We start from the raw sequence: 15,246 nt of genomic DNA, 5'->3' as shown, positions 1-15,246 counted from the left end.
TATGGCTCTTCAAGCGCAATCAAAACAAAATCATCGACGTTTCGTGATAATTTAGACACTTCGCGCTTCTGCCATGGAGATCAGCGTGGAACAAGAAAATGAATCCCACAACTACCACACATAGATTTCTTTATTTTTTTATTATAAATATTTAAAAACGCCCCTATATATATATACACACATATATATATACATATATGTATGTACTTTTACGCGTGGACATAAATATATAATACTTGATCTGTATTTCGGGTCGATTCAAAGATATACGCAATGTCACTTCGAATTTGTTCTTACTTTTGTATAGTGGGTAGGTAGGTAGGTAGGTATCGGTCAGTTACAGATATTATTACAAGTAAAATCGACGTGTTCGATCTGGGCATCAATCATGAACATTTCACGTGAACTTGATATTATTAATCAATCATGTAATCTTTATCTCTAACATGAAATCATGATAAGTGAATAATTTTGCAGTATTTGGAGGTGATAAATCTTTTCCTCCAACATAAACTTGAGAAGTGAACATTTTTATCTATTTTCAAAGTTAGATTTTTTCACTTTTCACGAATTCACATTAGGTGAAAAGATTGGTCACGATTGATTCCCTAATTTAGAGGACGCGAAGAGAATCGATTGTTCCGATCCGACATCTTGAAGAAAAGATAATTTTATGTACATAAAATTGATGTCAAAAAATGCACGTTTATTGTTGTCGCGCACGAATGGAAATTCAAGGAAAATACGTAACTTAAGGATCAGAGTTCACAATCATTGTTGCAGAAACATCGAGAATGCGAGCGATCGCAGGCCTCGTTCTTCGTGCGAAATTGGAGCTACGTTTTCGCAATCTTGAATCTTTGTCTTGCAGAAATGGAGAGACCTGTTTCATCACGAGAATAATTTTCATATTTCTTAGAGAACCTAGCCTAATGTATGTCTTAAGATTCTACAGCTACACTTGAAATCGATATATTTCTCAACCGCCATAATTTCACTTTAATTTAATTTTACTCTTTCTTGCACTTGCTGATCGTTTTGTTTGCATCGTTCGTGTATCACTCGAAATAATCGGTGGGTATTCTTTTTCTTCCTTTTTAACATCTCTCTGGTTCGTCATGTAGTAGTGACAACATTGAAATTTATCTTACAAGGTTACCTGGTAATGAATGCACGTAAATACGAATAACGCACGCGAATATCGGCCGACGTTAATATCTTGTCTCGGCTAGAAATATACTCTCGTTTACAGATGAACAGAGAAATTGCTAAAAAGAACTATTCCCACTATTCTTTCGAGTAATACATAAGAGACGAAATACTTTACACTTTCAAGAAAAATGACGATTTTCATCACTATTGTGTCGTTATTGCGTGCAAGAGCTTTGTTTAAGATTAATTTTGTGTTGTGTATGTACAAGAGTAGGAAGCAAACGAATTCGTCGAACCGTTCCAGTCCTATAAATCAATCTTGGCTCTTCGATAGTATTATTGTTTCATGGACTTATAGTTCGGTTCACCGTACGACGCGACGTGTATTGCGTCAACAGCACGAGCAATCGTACGTTATACAAAGTGGGACGTTCAAAACGATATATCCGAAATGTACCCGTTGCTCATGTAGAAAACAGATGAAATAAAGAAAGCTTGAGTTAAGCTTAAAGAAAAAATACGACAAGGAGAAAGTTCCACTTTCGTTATTGCTAATTTCTTAGACATGCACGATATTTGTGTGCAACGAAGACATTAGAGAATATAGCTTTAAATGTTCCGCTTTATATGGCGTATATATTCATTATATGCAACCGTTAGAAATTTGATTGGAGTATTAGAACGATAGAATCGGCTCGGTGCCCTGAAAGGTCGCCAATATCTTATAATCTTCAAATCTACGAAAGGCTGACGCGAGTTTACGTAAACTTCTAGAATCGACTGATACACAGAAAGGTCCCTCGGAATTATTGGCTTACATGATGACTAGTTGAGATGATGACATATGCGTGTTGAACATATATATGTATATATAAAGAGAACCGCGGTCAGATTATAAAATCTTGAATCGATCGGGACACCGTGCATTCTGTTCCAATTGTTTTCAATCGCAGATGATTGTTCTGAAAGAGAAGCGCTGATTTGAAAATATTTGCACATTTTTTAATTTATCAGTCTACGATTAAAATTGTGGAGCGTATTAAGCTACATACACGCTCATACGTGTAAATCTCGGCGACGATGGCGCTGCCAGAAACAGATTCGTTATTTGTGAGAATTTGAAAATTTTTTCCGGATTTTTTAACGCAAAAACAAGGGGATCTTTCGAATGGCGAGGCAAAGTAGAGGCAGCGGACATCTATGCACCAATATGCTCCTGTCACATAAATCACTTAAACTTGATTATATGTTAAATTTAAATAAAGACATCTTTCCATTTCCTCAGACACATTAGAACAATCGTTTATCAGGGATTCGCTCCGCCATCTTTCTTCGTCTCCTCATTCGTGGGATTTGTCTTCTCGTCTTTCTCATTTTCTAGATAAAAGAAAAAATTACGCACAATTGATACATTTCGATAAATTCACATATAAACATAGGAAATGCTAATATTCATACGTGATTTTATTACCTTTCGGATCCGATTTGAGATCGTCCTCTTTCTTTATATCAGTGTCCATGCTCTCCTGACCTTTCTCCAAGCGCGGTCGCTTTCGACTAGATCCCTTTAACAAGAAATAGTAAAATTACCTGTTTTGCATATGTAGTAAGTACTATACGTATACTGTATATACTCGTATATATGGTATTGCATATATAAAATAATGAGAGAGAGATATCATAAATATGTTAACTCAATATAATAAATTAGATCAAATTAATATATTATTACTTTGAATGATCTGTTGTCTCTTCGACCACCTTCGCCTTCATCTTCACTATCGCTGTACTCATTTTCATGTTGTATTCTCTTATCTAAGTCGCGTTGCGGCAATCTTTCGTCAGGATTAATCTTATCCTCAGCTTCTGAATCTTCAATGATAGCACCATCTTCTGGAATCACCTGAACCTGTACGCCAGGTGCATGAGGTAGCATCCTCAAGTTCTCAAACAATCTTGTTCTGCAATTAAACGCAGTTACGAATTGATCTGCTTATAATGCATGCACTAAGATTATGAATCCATTTACTTACTTTATTTTCTCGAGATATTCTGGTGTATTTTGATTCGCCATATTCGAGGGACTAATGTGCAGCTTGAAGTCAGGACCAAAGTATTCAAAGTAATCGTTATATGGAAGTTCATTTGCAATTTCACATCCCAAAGCTACAGACGTCTCATATGTCCAACATCTGGACACATTTCTGATTGTATAGCCGCCACCTCCCACCATCAAAAACGGCAAATTATATTTTTTCACGAATTCCACGCATTTACCATGACCTCTCACTGTCAAGTTGAAGCATCCTAATCGGTCGCCTGCCAATGATCAATATTTATGTTATAATTTTGTAATTTCGCAATTTCAACATAGTGGTCTTATTTAAAGAACTGTACCAGTTAATGAATCAGCACCACATTGCAGAACAACAGCAGAAGGTTGGAAGGTTTCCATAACCTTGGAGATAATGGGAACAAATATGGATTCGTAACTTTCATCATCCATGCCATCTCTCAAAGGTATATTCACTGCATAATACTTTCCCTATTGATAATAACAAAAAAGAAAATCAATCAAGAGTAATATAAAAGGAAAAAGTAAGTTACGACAAGAAATCTTTACCTTTCCTGCTCCAATATCACGTAGATCTCCAGTTCCAGGAAAGTATTCACCATACTTATGAAATGAGACAGTCATCACTCTATCCGTTGTGTAGAAAGCCTCTTCTACACCATCGCCATGATGAACATCAATATCAATGTACAAAACTCTCTGATGATATTTTAGTAATTCCAGAATACCAAGGACAATATCGTTTACATAACAAAAACCTGACGCTTCGCTCTTCTTGGCATGATGTAAACCACCACCCCAGTTAATGCAAATGTCTGAGGCTTGCTTGTTAAGTTTTACAGCAGCAGCTACAGATCCACCAGCTGATAATTGACAAAACTCATACAAGCCATCAAAGACAGGGCAGTCTTCTCCTACGTTAACTATTGTAACAAAAAGAGAAATATATTTTAATGTTCATAATTCATCTATTATATATGTTATCAATGACATCAATAATAAAATATTTTACATCGTTGCATTTGTTTGTTGTACTCAGACATGTTGTCCGGCCTTATTGATCTCAGAAATCTAATGTACTCATCGCTATGAAATTTTGTCATCTCATCTGCTGTGGCTTTATGAGGTCGCTAGATAACAAAAAGATAAATATATTTTAAAAACTTCGTCATGTTCAACAGCATAACAGAATATGGATCAATTAGAAAACTGCTTCATGTGCAAATGAAAGAAAATCACAGAACGATTCTTACATATATCTCCATCTTTCTGTAAAGGCCATAGTTTAATAGCAGGTTGTGCGTCATCCTTATACGATGTGGCTTCATGGGGTGTCCTTGGCCGTAATAATAATTACCGATATCACCTAAACATATTATAATGACACAGAAATATGAGTGATAAAATGCATGGGAAATGTTAATATATATCGTTATTGTCATGACGCGCGTTTTGTTCGATGGGTTACGGTGCACCGTAGTACACTTGAGAATCTCTCGTGATTCCCCGCAAAAACAATATCGATTCTCACAGAGTTCGTCGAAGTGGTGACTTTTGTAGCAAATATTCTCGGAAAATGCGAATTACGTTCGCAAAACAGCGTTTTACATTTCGTATTAGTCAATAATCTCGCAAAATCCATCGTTACACTTCAGCATATTCCATAACCTGCACATGCCAGTTTTGACACTCCTTTCTGCCTTTACGATGAAATATTGTTTTGTAATAGAAGTAAATTACAATGTTAAACATAGCACAAATCATTATTTCGCTATAAATAGTAACGTTCGAACGAAAATTTGCGATTTGTAAAATACAAGTCATATCAAAATTCTGTTTTATTAGATCAAAATTTATACATAGGCCATCGAAAGTTCAAATCACACGTAGACCAACCATCATTTGAAATTAGAGGCATGAATGGATTACAAATGTATCAATCGTGTTTTATATATATATATATGTATATATATATACATATATATAAGCATGGATACTTGATAACGACAAAGATTCTCAGGTATACGACGGTAGAGTATATAGGCATGGCCGACGCACGCTTGGCTACGGTCGCACGGAAGCATAGCTGAGAATCTCTCGGCTTAACGTCACAAAAATCGTACAATCGAACGATAGGACCACGCGAATTCGGTGTATCATGCCTTATCGTAAGAAGGGACGGCAATGCGCAAACGGGCCGACAAGCGGCCGGGTATTGTGCAGATTTGTGCGGAATAAACGCGATATGCACGCGAGACGAGCGCGAACAGCGCAACACATTTGACAGGCTCTCCATGTATGTGCGATGTTTTCGCGGGTTTGCAAAGTATGTTATTTCTTTGGTAACTTACTGTCGTAATAGTAGCAGACGCGTTTCTTGCTGTGCGGCATCATAGTCATTTTTGCGGGATCCATTCTGATTAAACGGCGAAACACTAGGTATGGAATTAAACGGGTACCGCGGAGTGTCGCGGCTCTCACCAACAGGACACAGCGTCACTAAACTCACCGTACGCGCACGCGTCCGACACGCAAGGAAGTGTCGTTCGTAATGATGCAAGATAGCGCTGCAGTGCAGTACGAATTTGGTCACGAATGCAATGCCGCGGTGTTCGGATGACCAATAAATGGAGGATTCACACTACGTCCGATATCCGATACACGTTGACGTCTAATAAGAAACTTTGTTTTTTGGAGACAAAAGTGTTGTGCTACAAAAACCTAAGAAAAAAGCTTTTTTATTGGATATCATATCATCGTACATTAGGGCTGATATTCATAGTCGGATCTTATATTTAAGCCGTCTTAAGTTTATCTCCAGATACTCTGTAGCCAATGAATTGATCCGTACAGTATCTGAAAATGAACTTAAAACAGTCTTATGGCCCCTGCACATAGAACGCGGTAATGCTTGCCGCGCGGCGGAAGTCCGCGCGACAGCCAATTAATATGTTGTTTTTCCGTAATGGCACCTGCACATAGAACGCGGTAATGCTTGCCGCGCGGCGGAAGTCCGCGCGACAGCCAATTAATATGTTGTTTTTCCGTAATGGCACCTGCACATAGAACGCGGTAATGCTTGCCGCGCTACGGAAGTCCGCGCGATAGCCAATCAATATGCTGCTTTCCGTAATAACCTTCTAGTTTTTACGGAAAAACAACATATTGATTGGTTATCGTGCGGACTTCCGCCGCGCGGCAAGCATTACCGCGTTCTGTGTGCAGGTGCCATTACGAAAAAACAACATATTGATTGGCTGTCGCGCGGACTTCCGCCGCGCGGCAAGTATTACCGCGTCCTGTGTGCAGGAGCCATTAAACTCGTAACACGAACCGAAATCATGACGTTATTTTTAGACCTCTAAAGAATTAATGTGCACTAAGTGTGAAAGTGTAAAAGTGTAAAAAGTCCAATTAATACGAATAAACTTATTGGATTTTAACTATTTTCAGACAGCTTACATCTTCAAAGGACGTCCTAAAAATATTCTGATGACATCCCTCCGTCCTAAACGCGTGTTTAGAACGTATTTTGAAAAATTTGTATTGTATGAGGTGCACTAGTGTGCAACGGGCATTAGGTGTAAAAGTGTGAATGGTACAAGCAACTCGACAAACCTATGAACTTCTTCGGAATCAATTCCGATCGGAAACATTCAGTTATTTCCTAGATTTCTATTGTCTTTTCTAGAGGAAACGGAATTATTCCGATCGGAATTGATTCCGAAGAAGTCCATAATAGGTACCCTGCAAGGCTACATTCAAAAATCCTACTCAATAGGTAGAGTTACTTTAATAAACCAATCATAATAAATAAATCTTAGTTCCTTTTGCTCTGATTGGCTAATTAAATGTTACTTTACTCACCGAGTAGGGTTTCTGAACGCAGCCCAGTGCAGCTAAAAAGAACAGACCAACTGTAGTTTTAAATCCCGAGCAGGTAAAGCGATTTTGCTACAATTGCCTCGGAAGCCAAAACACGAATTGTTATCGATTGGCCGATATTGTTTATCCACTTTATGTACATTCTTTATAACGAGTAAAATATGTATAAAAGTAGACACTACTGCCTCACATAAAATATGGAAAGTATCTTTAGACAACAGAAAGAAAATTGAAGGATATTGAAGAAAAGAAGGAAACAAAATGTTGTCGACGCCAAAAGCGAAAGGTGGTTTGTTTTTGGCTTCATCCCTCTGCGATGGGCTTGAGGATAATAACATAAGGTAAAAAATAATAAGGTCTTTATATGTAATACATATTAATTTTTATAATTACTTTTGTTTTATATATTTTCTCGCTGATTAAAATTTTTATAGACAAGTGGCAACCCTTTTGTTAAATAAGGATGCAGATCCTAATGTTTTAATTCCGACGCATGGAGTCACTCCGTTTCACTTAGTTATCGGCAATGATTCAGTGGGATTTGCTGAAGAAGTTACTAAGCTATTCCTACGTCATGGTGGTGATCCCAATGTGAGGTAAACACAAATATAAACTGTATTTCATGTATATATGTATGCTAATACTATAATAAGCTCTATATAATTTTAGGTCAAATGATGGTATGACTCCGGTCCATGTAGCAGCAGCTTGGGGTAGATTAAATATATTAGAGTTACTTTTGGCAAATGGTGGTGATCCACTGTGTTTGGACAGTGATGGACGTAGTCCATTTCACTATGCCTTTGATGGGAAGTATTTTAAAGCTGTGACGATGCTTGCAAAATATTGCGAGAATACTCAAGATGATAACGATGAGCCAAAGTATAATATGATGCTTGGTACTTTGTTCCTTCAAATTTTTTATTTTCATAGTTTCTTAAGTTATACATTTTACTCTATTAATTCTTTTTATTTTTAATATTGCAGATAAAGTTTTACTTACTAATGGAGACATAATTGCTGAATATGTTGCATCACATAATGTGGTATTAGACTTAAACACAAATAATGCACCAAAGAATAATACAGGTTTTTACAGTTGTAAACCAAACTCTTCTTTGACAAACTTAACATTGAACAATACATCAAAAATGAATGTTAGCAAACTTGAGACAGAGTCAGTGAGCAATACAGATATGGAGGAATATGAAGAAGATACAAATATAAAATCTGCAGATTTATCTAATAATGAAATATTTGTTGAAGGGAGTAATTTTTCACAGACTGATAGTAAGGACATGCTAAACTATTCGTTTGTTGATCTCGATTTCGACTTTGCAAGCTTGCATCTTTCCGATGTCATGCAAAAGGAAAAATGTCTCGTCAGTAAGATCATTAGTCACCTTTCGACGACATTAACGAGCGATTGTACTATTAATGAGACTCTGCAAAATTATAAGAAAAATAAACATGAGAGCGTAACGAACTCTTCGGATATGTTCAGTTCGCCCCCATTAAAAGAGAAGATCAAAGCGTTTCGTGAATATCGCAAAACTCCGAAGAACTTCTCGTCCAAGCTCAAGCATAATCGCAATAAGGACATTTTGAAACCGAGCACTCCCACTGTAAAAAAGCAGTGCTCAAAGTTCAGCACAGGAAGCACTTCCAGAAAGAAATATAAGAAGACTTCGGATAAGATTCTCTTAACACCACCGTATATCTTGGATAATTCCATTATCAGTATGTCGCCGAATTTTAACACACCTAATTATAGAAAAAGGATAAATGCTACCAAGACTCCATTAATACTCTCTCATGTTCATAACGATGATATCGTCAGTAGATCACCTAATTTTCTAACACCGGCTCGTGCAGGCGAAAAGAGAAACATAGATAAAACGTCACTCGTTAGCGGCTGCCTATCCCCGAAAATGTTAAAAAAATCCCACGAGTACAAAACTCAAACGCAACACTCAGAGTTTAATCGGTGCAAAAGATACATCGCTCAGTCAACGCCGAGGAGAAAGAAGAGATCAATATACAAGCTGCACTCCAGTAGGAAACGACCCGATTGTTATCGGCAAGAGGACGACGTTACTGCCGATGAGTGTATGATTCGTAACACTTTAAAGCCGATCAATTTGGGCAAGACTATTTTCTTAGAAGAGGCTGAACATGCAATTCACCATGATATTCTAAACTCTAATTCTAATTTTGGATCTTTGCTGTTAAACTCTAATGAAACTGTGGAATTAGGACGTCAGAACTATATGGCAATAAGGTTGAACGATAACAAGTATGACGAAGATGATACAGCACATTATAATAGTGACTCGAGCCAGATGGATTTAGATAACAGTTTTAATCAAATGGGAAAAAAGGACGAATCTTTCGACAGTTCCGATAATGACAAAAATGACTGTATGAAACACAAAAACCATCAACTGAATGCCCCATTTGTGACGATTCGGAAAAATAGTTTTAAAATTGGAAAGGCAACCGGCAATCCGACAAATTCGGCCATCAATAACATCGGATCCACGTACACAATCAGCTCGTTATATGGAGAAAATTATGTGGACTGCGTTGATTGTGATACAAAGAAATTATTAAATGAGGATATACATATGAACATAAGTAAGACCTGTAATTTACACGCAAAGAGCTGGTGCAGCAATAGACTTCACGAACCTTTCCCACATAAATCGGAGCCGGAAAACGATTCGCACATTTCCATCGTGAATTTACCCGCAAAATGTGAAATCTACTTGCCAAATTGTCCAAGATTGTACTCTTTGAAACTAAACATCGATTCCAAAGGAGCAGAGGACACACTGGAAACGGGAAACTCGAGTATACATAAAATCGAAAGAAGCTCGTGAGTATATGATTCGATGTTTTATCATCTTAGTAATAATGTATACAGAGAGAATTTTATAGTAAAAAATTTAGTAGAATTTTATAACTGTGGAATAGATTGATATTTTGCAGTAATTTACCACTTACTACCTCTAGTTTTATATATTTGTGTGTGCTACTTATGTTTTAAAAACTAAAGTATATTATTAAAAGATTTGTTTTTCTAATGTATTATAGAATTGTAGTGGAATATATTATGTTTTTTAGCAAGATAGAGTTTCCTGACACTCTATTCGTATACTACTGGAAACATAATAAAATAATATAATAAAATCGAAAAGAATTTATATAGAAAAAAATTTATATAGAAAAGAATTTATATAGAAAAAAATAAAAATTACAAAATTCTCTCTGTGTACAACTTGTAAAATACACAAGCGTAAAATACAATTTCTATTTTGGATTGCAGGTCTCTGCTTTCATATATTACCACTCAAGAGTATAAATATGAAGATCTCGAAGAAGGCGTAGTTTTACTGGAACGGAGACTTTGCGTTTCATCATTTGCGTGAGTTAAATATAATTTTCTCATAAAACATATCTGTGTGCGTCGTATAAAATTTTCTCCCTCGACCAATATGTTATTCACTTGTCTTCCAATAAATAGATAATCAAGCTTATCTAACTTAATCTTATCAGATATTTTTTTTCAGTACTCTTAGTGGAAGTGAATGCAATATTAAAAACGGAATGTCTGGTAAGCAACCAAGTTTTATTGATATATTATAAAATTTAACATATTATGTGTGTTAAAAGTAAAACTGCCGGAAAAGATTATCTATTGTGCCTCACTTGCAACAGGTGCTTCAAGTATGTCGACCATTCAGAGCTTACCGAAGGAACTGTTAATTGATGATATTGCACTCAGAAGAGAACTTGCTCAGCTTGGCGACTCGCCCGGACCAATCACCGACACCACCAGAAACGTTTACAAGAAACGCCTTATGCATTTAAGGAGCATTAACGCTCTGCCGAGGCTGTCAGTGCCACGGAACATTTCGAGGAATTATGCAGAACAATATCATCGAGTTATCAAGTCTCATTTAGAGTTTGGCGACTGGGTGAATCATCTCGATACTTATAGGAGTCTGGAGAGACAGGTGTTTCAAGAGTTCGTATCGCCGAATCCATCTCGACGGTGGCGCGAGGGCAGGTCGCAGACGTCTTTCAATTATCTGCTATTGGATCCGCGTGTGACACAAGATTTGCAACATCGCAAAATTTATCTCACGGAAGCCGAGGTGTGGTCGATTTTTCTCAATGCTATATTCTACATCGGAAAAGGAAAGCGTTCCCGGCCATTCGCACATCTCTACGACGCCTTCAAAATATGGGTGTCGAAGACGTCCCTTAGCGTGAATAGGAAGATCAACTGCATTCTCGATATATGGAACAATGATCACGGCGTGATCTGTCTGCATGTCTTTCAGAATGTCATTCCGGTAGAAGCGTACACGAGAGAGGCCGCGATGATAGACGCGATCGGAACGGAATGCCTGGGAAATTGCAAGGGCGGTGAGTACTATGGCATCGCTGCGACGTGGAGTCTGCAGCAAAAGCAAAAATTCGGCAGATACTTATTATACAGAGCCTTGCAGATTTTGTTGCATGAGGGAGAACGTCAGCTTTTTCCTCAGAACTTGTAGTAATCGATTGTCAATATCAATTAGGCAGAGAGCATTTTTCATTGTGTAGGTATAAATGCGTTTGTGATGTAATAAGGTTGTATTAATGCAGGCAGTTAAAATTTGCAGATTATATTGTCTTGTACCTGTCAATGAATTAGACTCTCGCGACGTAATGATGATCCTATGTATGTATAAATAACAGAAGCAAATCTGTACAAAATATACTTTTAAATTGAACATTGCTTTAAGATGAACAGGACAGATCAAGATGTTACATCATGTACATATGATACATAAGACTGTAAATATAATGAACTTGTTTATTTGGAACTTCATATTTATAAATTAGGCTATATGATCTCATTGAATTGTAAAGGAAAAATCAACAAACTATACACATAAGATAAATCGTTTATATATACAGATGTAATTATCGTTATCTTTAGACAACATTTGTCAATACAAAAAGATGAACATATATATATGAGAAGCATACTAAATAAAGAACTTTGGTTCTTCAAGTTTGTCCCGATAATTACAGATAACATCTATCAGGCTTTGTCTTCTTTGTCTTCTTACTTCTACTTCTAGGAAACCATCTATGCTTAGTAGTATATGTCATTTTGCTCAGTTCGTCGATAACCACCAGCTGTTTCTTTTTCTTGAAAACTTCTGCGACATCCTTGTCCCCAACTCGTAGTACAGAATTATCTTCGTGCTTGTCCTCGGGTAGAGGCAGAGAACACTCGTACGGGAACTGTTTCTCTGGGTGCCAACAGGCAACCATATTATCTTCCATAAATACTACTGCTTCAGACGGCAGAGTACTGTATTTGGCATGTCTTGCAGAATAAACACAAGCTCGAATCGTACGCAATACAGGATTCATCTGTTATCGAATAGTAAATATTAGTAGTGTATTATTTTTTTTATCTTATGTTTTACATCTTTTATTATTATTAACCGAAATCTAAAAAATAATTTTATTGCATAATGCAAGTTTATTATAACGAGTTTTGCATGTTTTATTAAAAGAAAAAACAATTTCTAACTCATACCTTGGGAGATATTTATTTTTTAATATACATTCGTATATTTTTCGAAGAAAGAAATTCTAACTTTCCGTCAAGTTATCCGTGCACCTAGGTTAACATTTTTGGTCTGTTTTCTTTAGCTGCACTGCTAAACTAGGTTGCGTTCCGAAATTCACTGCCAGTGCTGAAATTCTATAGGGCTGCGTTCAAATTCCCCACTCGGGATGTATTCAGAGCCCTAGGTCGGTTTCGATTTTTTCGAACAAACATTTTAATTAATAAATATCGTTAAAAATTAATATTTTATAATTCTCTATACCGTTTTCCCGCTTAAAATATGCCTCATGTAATATAAGACAATGAAAACAAACGCGGAACGCGTAGCGGATCTAGTAATGGCTCCTGCACACAGGACGCGGTAATGCTTGCGGCAGAGTTCGTGCGACAGCTAATCTATATGCTGCTTTCCGTAAGGGAGCGTCTCGATTGACCACGGTATGATTGGACACAAACAACCGATGAAAAAATTATCTAGTGAATTACTAGATCGAACCAATCATTACAATTTGTGTCCGATCGTATCGTGGTCAATCGGGCCCCACTCTTTCCGTAATAATCTTCCAGCTCTTACGGAAAAACAACATATTGATTAGCTGTCGCGCGGACTTCCGTCGCGCGGCAAGTATTACAGCGTCCTATGTGCAGAAGCCATAAGATTTTGTCTTCCGCGTTTCCGTGTTTCTGCGCTTCATGTAATGACACCATTAGGTATGCAGGGGGAACTGCTCGTCGCCATATTGGTTTCTACTAGCTCACACATAAGGCTGCGTTCAGATTCCTTACCCGGGTGCACTCTAAACAAGAAGTGCTATAGTATATGTGACATATACTATAGTGTTTCTAGTAACAGAGTGCACCTAGGTAGGGAATCTGAACGCACCCTAAGATGCGTTCAGGGAGCTATTAGCGCTATTTAGCGCTACCGTGTCATTCTATCTTTGTTGTTTATGTAATGGCTCCTACACACAGGACGCGATAATGCTTGCTGCGCGGCGGAAGTTCGCGCGACAGCCAATCAATATGCTTTCAATCAATATGTGTTCTGTAATAACCTTCTAGCTCTTGGAAAAACAACATATTGATTGGCTATCGCGCGGACTTCCGCCGCGCGGCAAGCATTACCGCGTCCTGTGTGCAGGAGCCATAACTCGTATTGCGTCGTCTACAATGGCAGTAGGAGTAGTAGTAATAAATAAGCAGTAAGTAAATGAACCAATCACAACCGATTATTTTTAAATCGTGAGAATGGAATTGGTTAATTTGCTTACTGCTTATTTCTTACTTTTACTCCTACTGCCATTACTCCTACTACCATGTAGACGACGCATAAAGGAATGTCTACATTGAAAGTAAGCAGTAAGAAGTAGGAAATAAGAATAAGAAATTGACCAATCATAGTTGATTATTCTTTTCACATTCGATTATGGTTGGTCAATTTCTTACTCTTACTTCCTACTTCTTACTTCCTACTTCTTACTTCCAATGTAGACGTCCCTTAAGGGCTTGTCTACAACCTTACTTTAATCTTTAAGCCGTAATAAATTGACTAACCACAGTGAATTATTTTTAAAATAATAAACTGTGGTTGGTCAATTTCTTACGGCTTAAGAATTAAAGCAAGGTTGTGGACAAGGGGTTATTGTAATTAATGAGTTACAGAATCCCAGCACTGAGCTGCGTTCAGATTCCTCATCCGGGTGCATTCTATTACTAGAACATTATAGTATATGTTACATATACTATAGCACTTCTAGTACTAGAGTGCACCCGGGTGGGAAATTTGAACGCACCCCTGGATAGCGATCATGAATTAGAGATGCCCGATTCTGAATCGATTCGATTCTTTCCCCAAAAATAGACCTATTCGTGTTATTTGCACTCTTCGTACTTTTCGTATTTAAAACTAAACAAAAGTATATTGGAATGTTTCGAAGAAGCAAAAACGAGATAACCAACTCGATTGTTTCTTTCAAGCGTCTGATTAAGCGTCCATCTCTTTTTAAAAGCGAAAAGTATGAAACATGCAAGCAGCACAAACAACCCTTTTTCCCTAAATTTGTTAGGGAAAATTGTTAAATCTCTATTATGAATCTTTCACGTGAACTTTATTTTCATTTTTCATTTTTCACTGTAAGTTATTTCACATGAAAAGTGAACAATGAAAATGTGGAAAACAATATTTATGTAATATAGATTATTAAAATTAAAATGTAATTACAGTATATACAATGGCTTGGTTTACATCGTACACTTGATACGTGTAAATTAAATAGTAACTTTCTATTAAATAATTTTAATATCTACGATATATGTAAACAACGGTATATTAAGCTTGTATAGTACTCATCAAGAAAACATATTGTATTGATTAAACGCGTCGCCGTTGATATGCATTGTCAATATTAAGATTATCTAATAGAAAGTTACTATTTAGTACACGTATCAAGTGCACGATGTAAACCAGACCAATATAATATATAACACATTAATAAGA

At 36.9% G+C, this 15,246-nt stretch overlaps 3 protein-coding genes across 4 annotated transcripts; 1 reads left to right on the top strand and 2 right to left on the bottom strand.

The window, feature by feature from the left end:
- Nucleotides 1-182: 182 nt before the first annotated feature.
- Nucleotides 183-5,781, bottom strand: LOC116841306 (histone deacetylase HDAC1). 2 transcript variants are annotated; one of them, XM_032809086.1, is made up of 9 exons: nucleotides 5,578-5,781; nucleotides 4,480-4,598; nucleotides 4,239-4,356; nucleotides 3,776-4,149; nucleotides 3,550-3,697; nucleotides 3,186-3,471; nucleotides 2,885-3,113; nucleotides 2,624-2,717; nucleotides 183-2,529 (listed from the first exon to the last, which is right to left on the bottom strand). In XM_032809086.1, the coding sequence occupies exons 1-9, from the start codon at nucleotides 5,639-5,641 to the stop codon at nucleotides 2,459-2,461; spliced, it is 1,503 nt and encodes a 500-aa protein (XP_032664977.1). In that variant the 5' UTR covers nucleotides 5,642-5,781; the 3' UTR covers nucleotides 183-2,458. The 2 variants fall into 2 exon arrangements, with proteins under 2 accessions (XP_032664977.1, XP_032664978.1); XM_032809087.1 differs by having other exon boundaries at nucleotides 4,480-4,592; nucleotides 5,578-5,780.
- A 1,382-nt stretch (nucleotides 5,782-7,163) lies between these two features.
- LOC116841379 (ankyrin repeat domain-containing protein 31-like) lies at nucleotides 7,164-12,179 on the top strand. The gene is made up of 7 exons (XM_032809213.1): nucleotides 7,164-7,452; nucleotides 7,546-7,707; nucleotides 7,781-8,010; nucleotides 8,099-9,989; nucleotides 10,440-10,538; nucleotides 10,684-10,727; nucleotides 10,832-12,179. Exons 1-7 carry the CDS (start codon nucleotides 7,373-7,375, stop codon nucleotides 11,674-11,676), a joined length of 3,351 nt encoding a protein of 1,116 aa, XP_032665104.1. The 5' UTR covers nucleotides 7,164-7,372; the 3' UTR covers nucleotides 11,677-12,179.
- LOC116841380 (39S ribosomal protein L42, mitochondrial) lies at nucleotides 12,058-12,883 on the bottom strand. Its single transcript, XM_032809214.1, has 2 exons — nucleotides 12,717-12,883; nucleotides 12,058-12,547 (listed from the first exon to the last, which is right to left on the bottom strand). Exon 2 carries the CDS (start codon nucleotides 12,545-12,547, stop codon nucleotides 12,194-12,196), a length of 354 nt encoding a protein of 117 aa, XP_032665105.1. The 5' UTR covers nucleotides 12,717-12,883; the 3' UTR covers nucleotides 12,058-12,193.
- Between the last annotated feature and the right edge of the window lie 2,363 nt (nucleotides 12,884-15,246).

The sequence above is a fragment of the Odontomachus brunneus genome, unplaced genomic scaffold, assembly GCF_010583005.1.
Source record: "Odontomachus brunneus isolate Ranch 3 - 2012 unplaced genomic scaffold, Obru_v1 Obru_scaffold_015, whole genome shotgun sequence".
Classification (NCBI taxonomy): domain Eukaryota; kingdom Metazoa; phylum Arthropoda; class Insecta; order Hymenoptera; family Formicidae; genus Odontomachus; species Odontomachus brunneus.
This window is presented reverse-complemented; position numbering and strand designations above follow the sequence as displayed.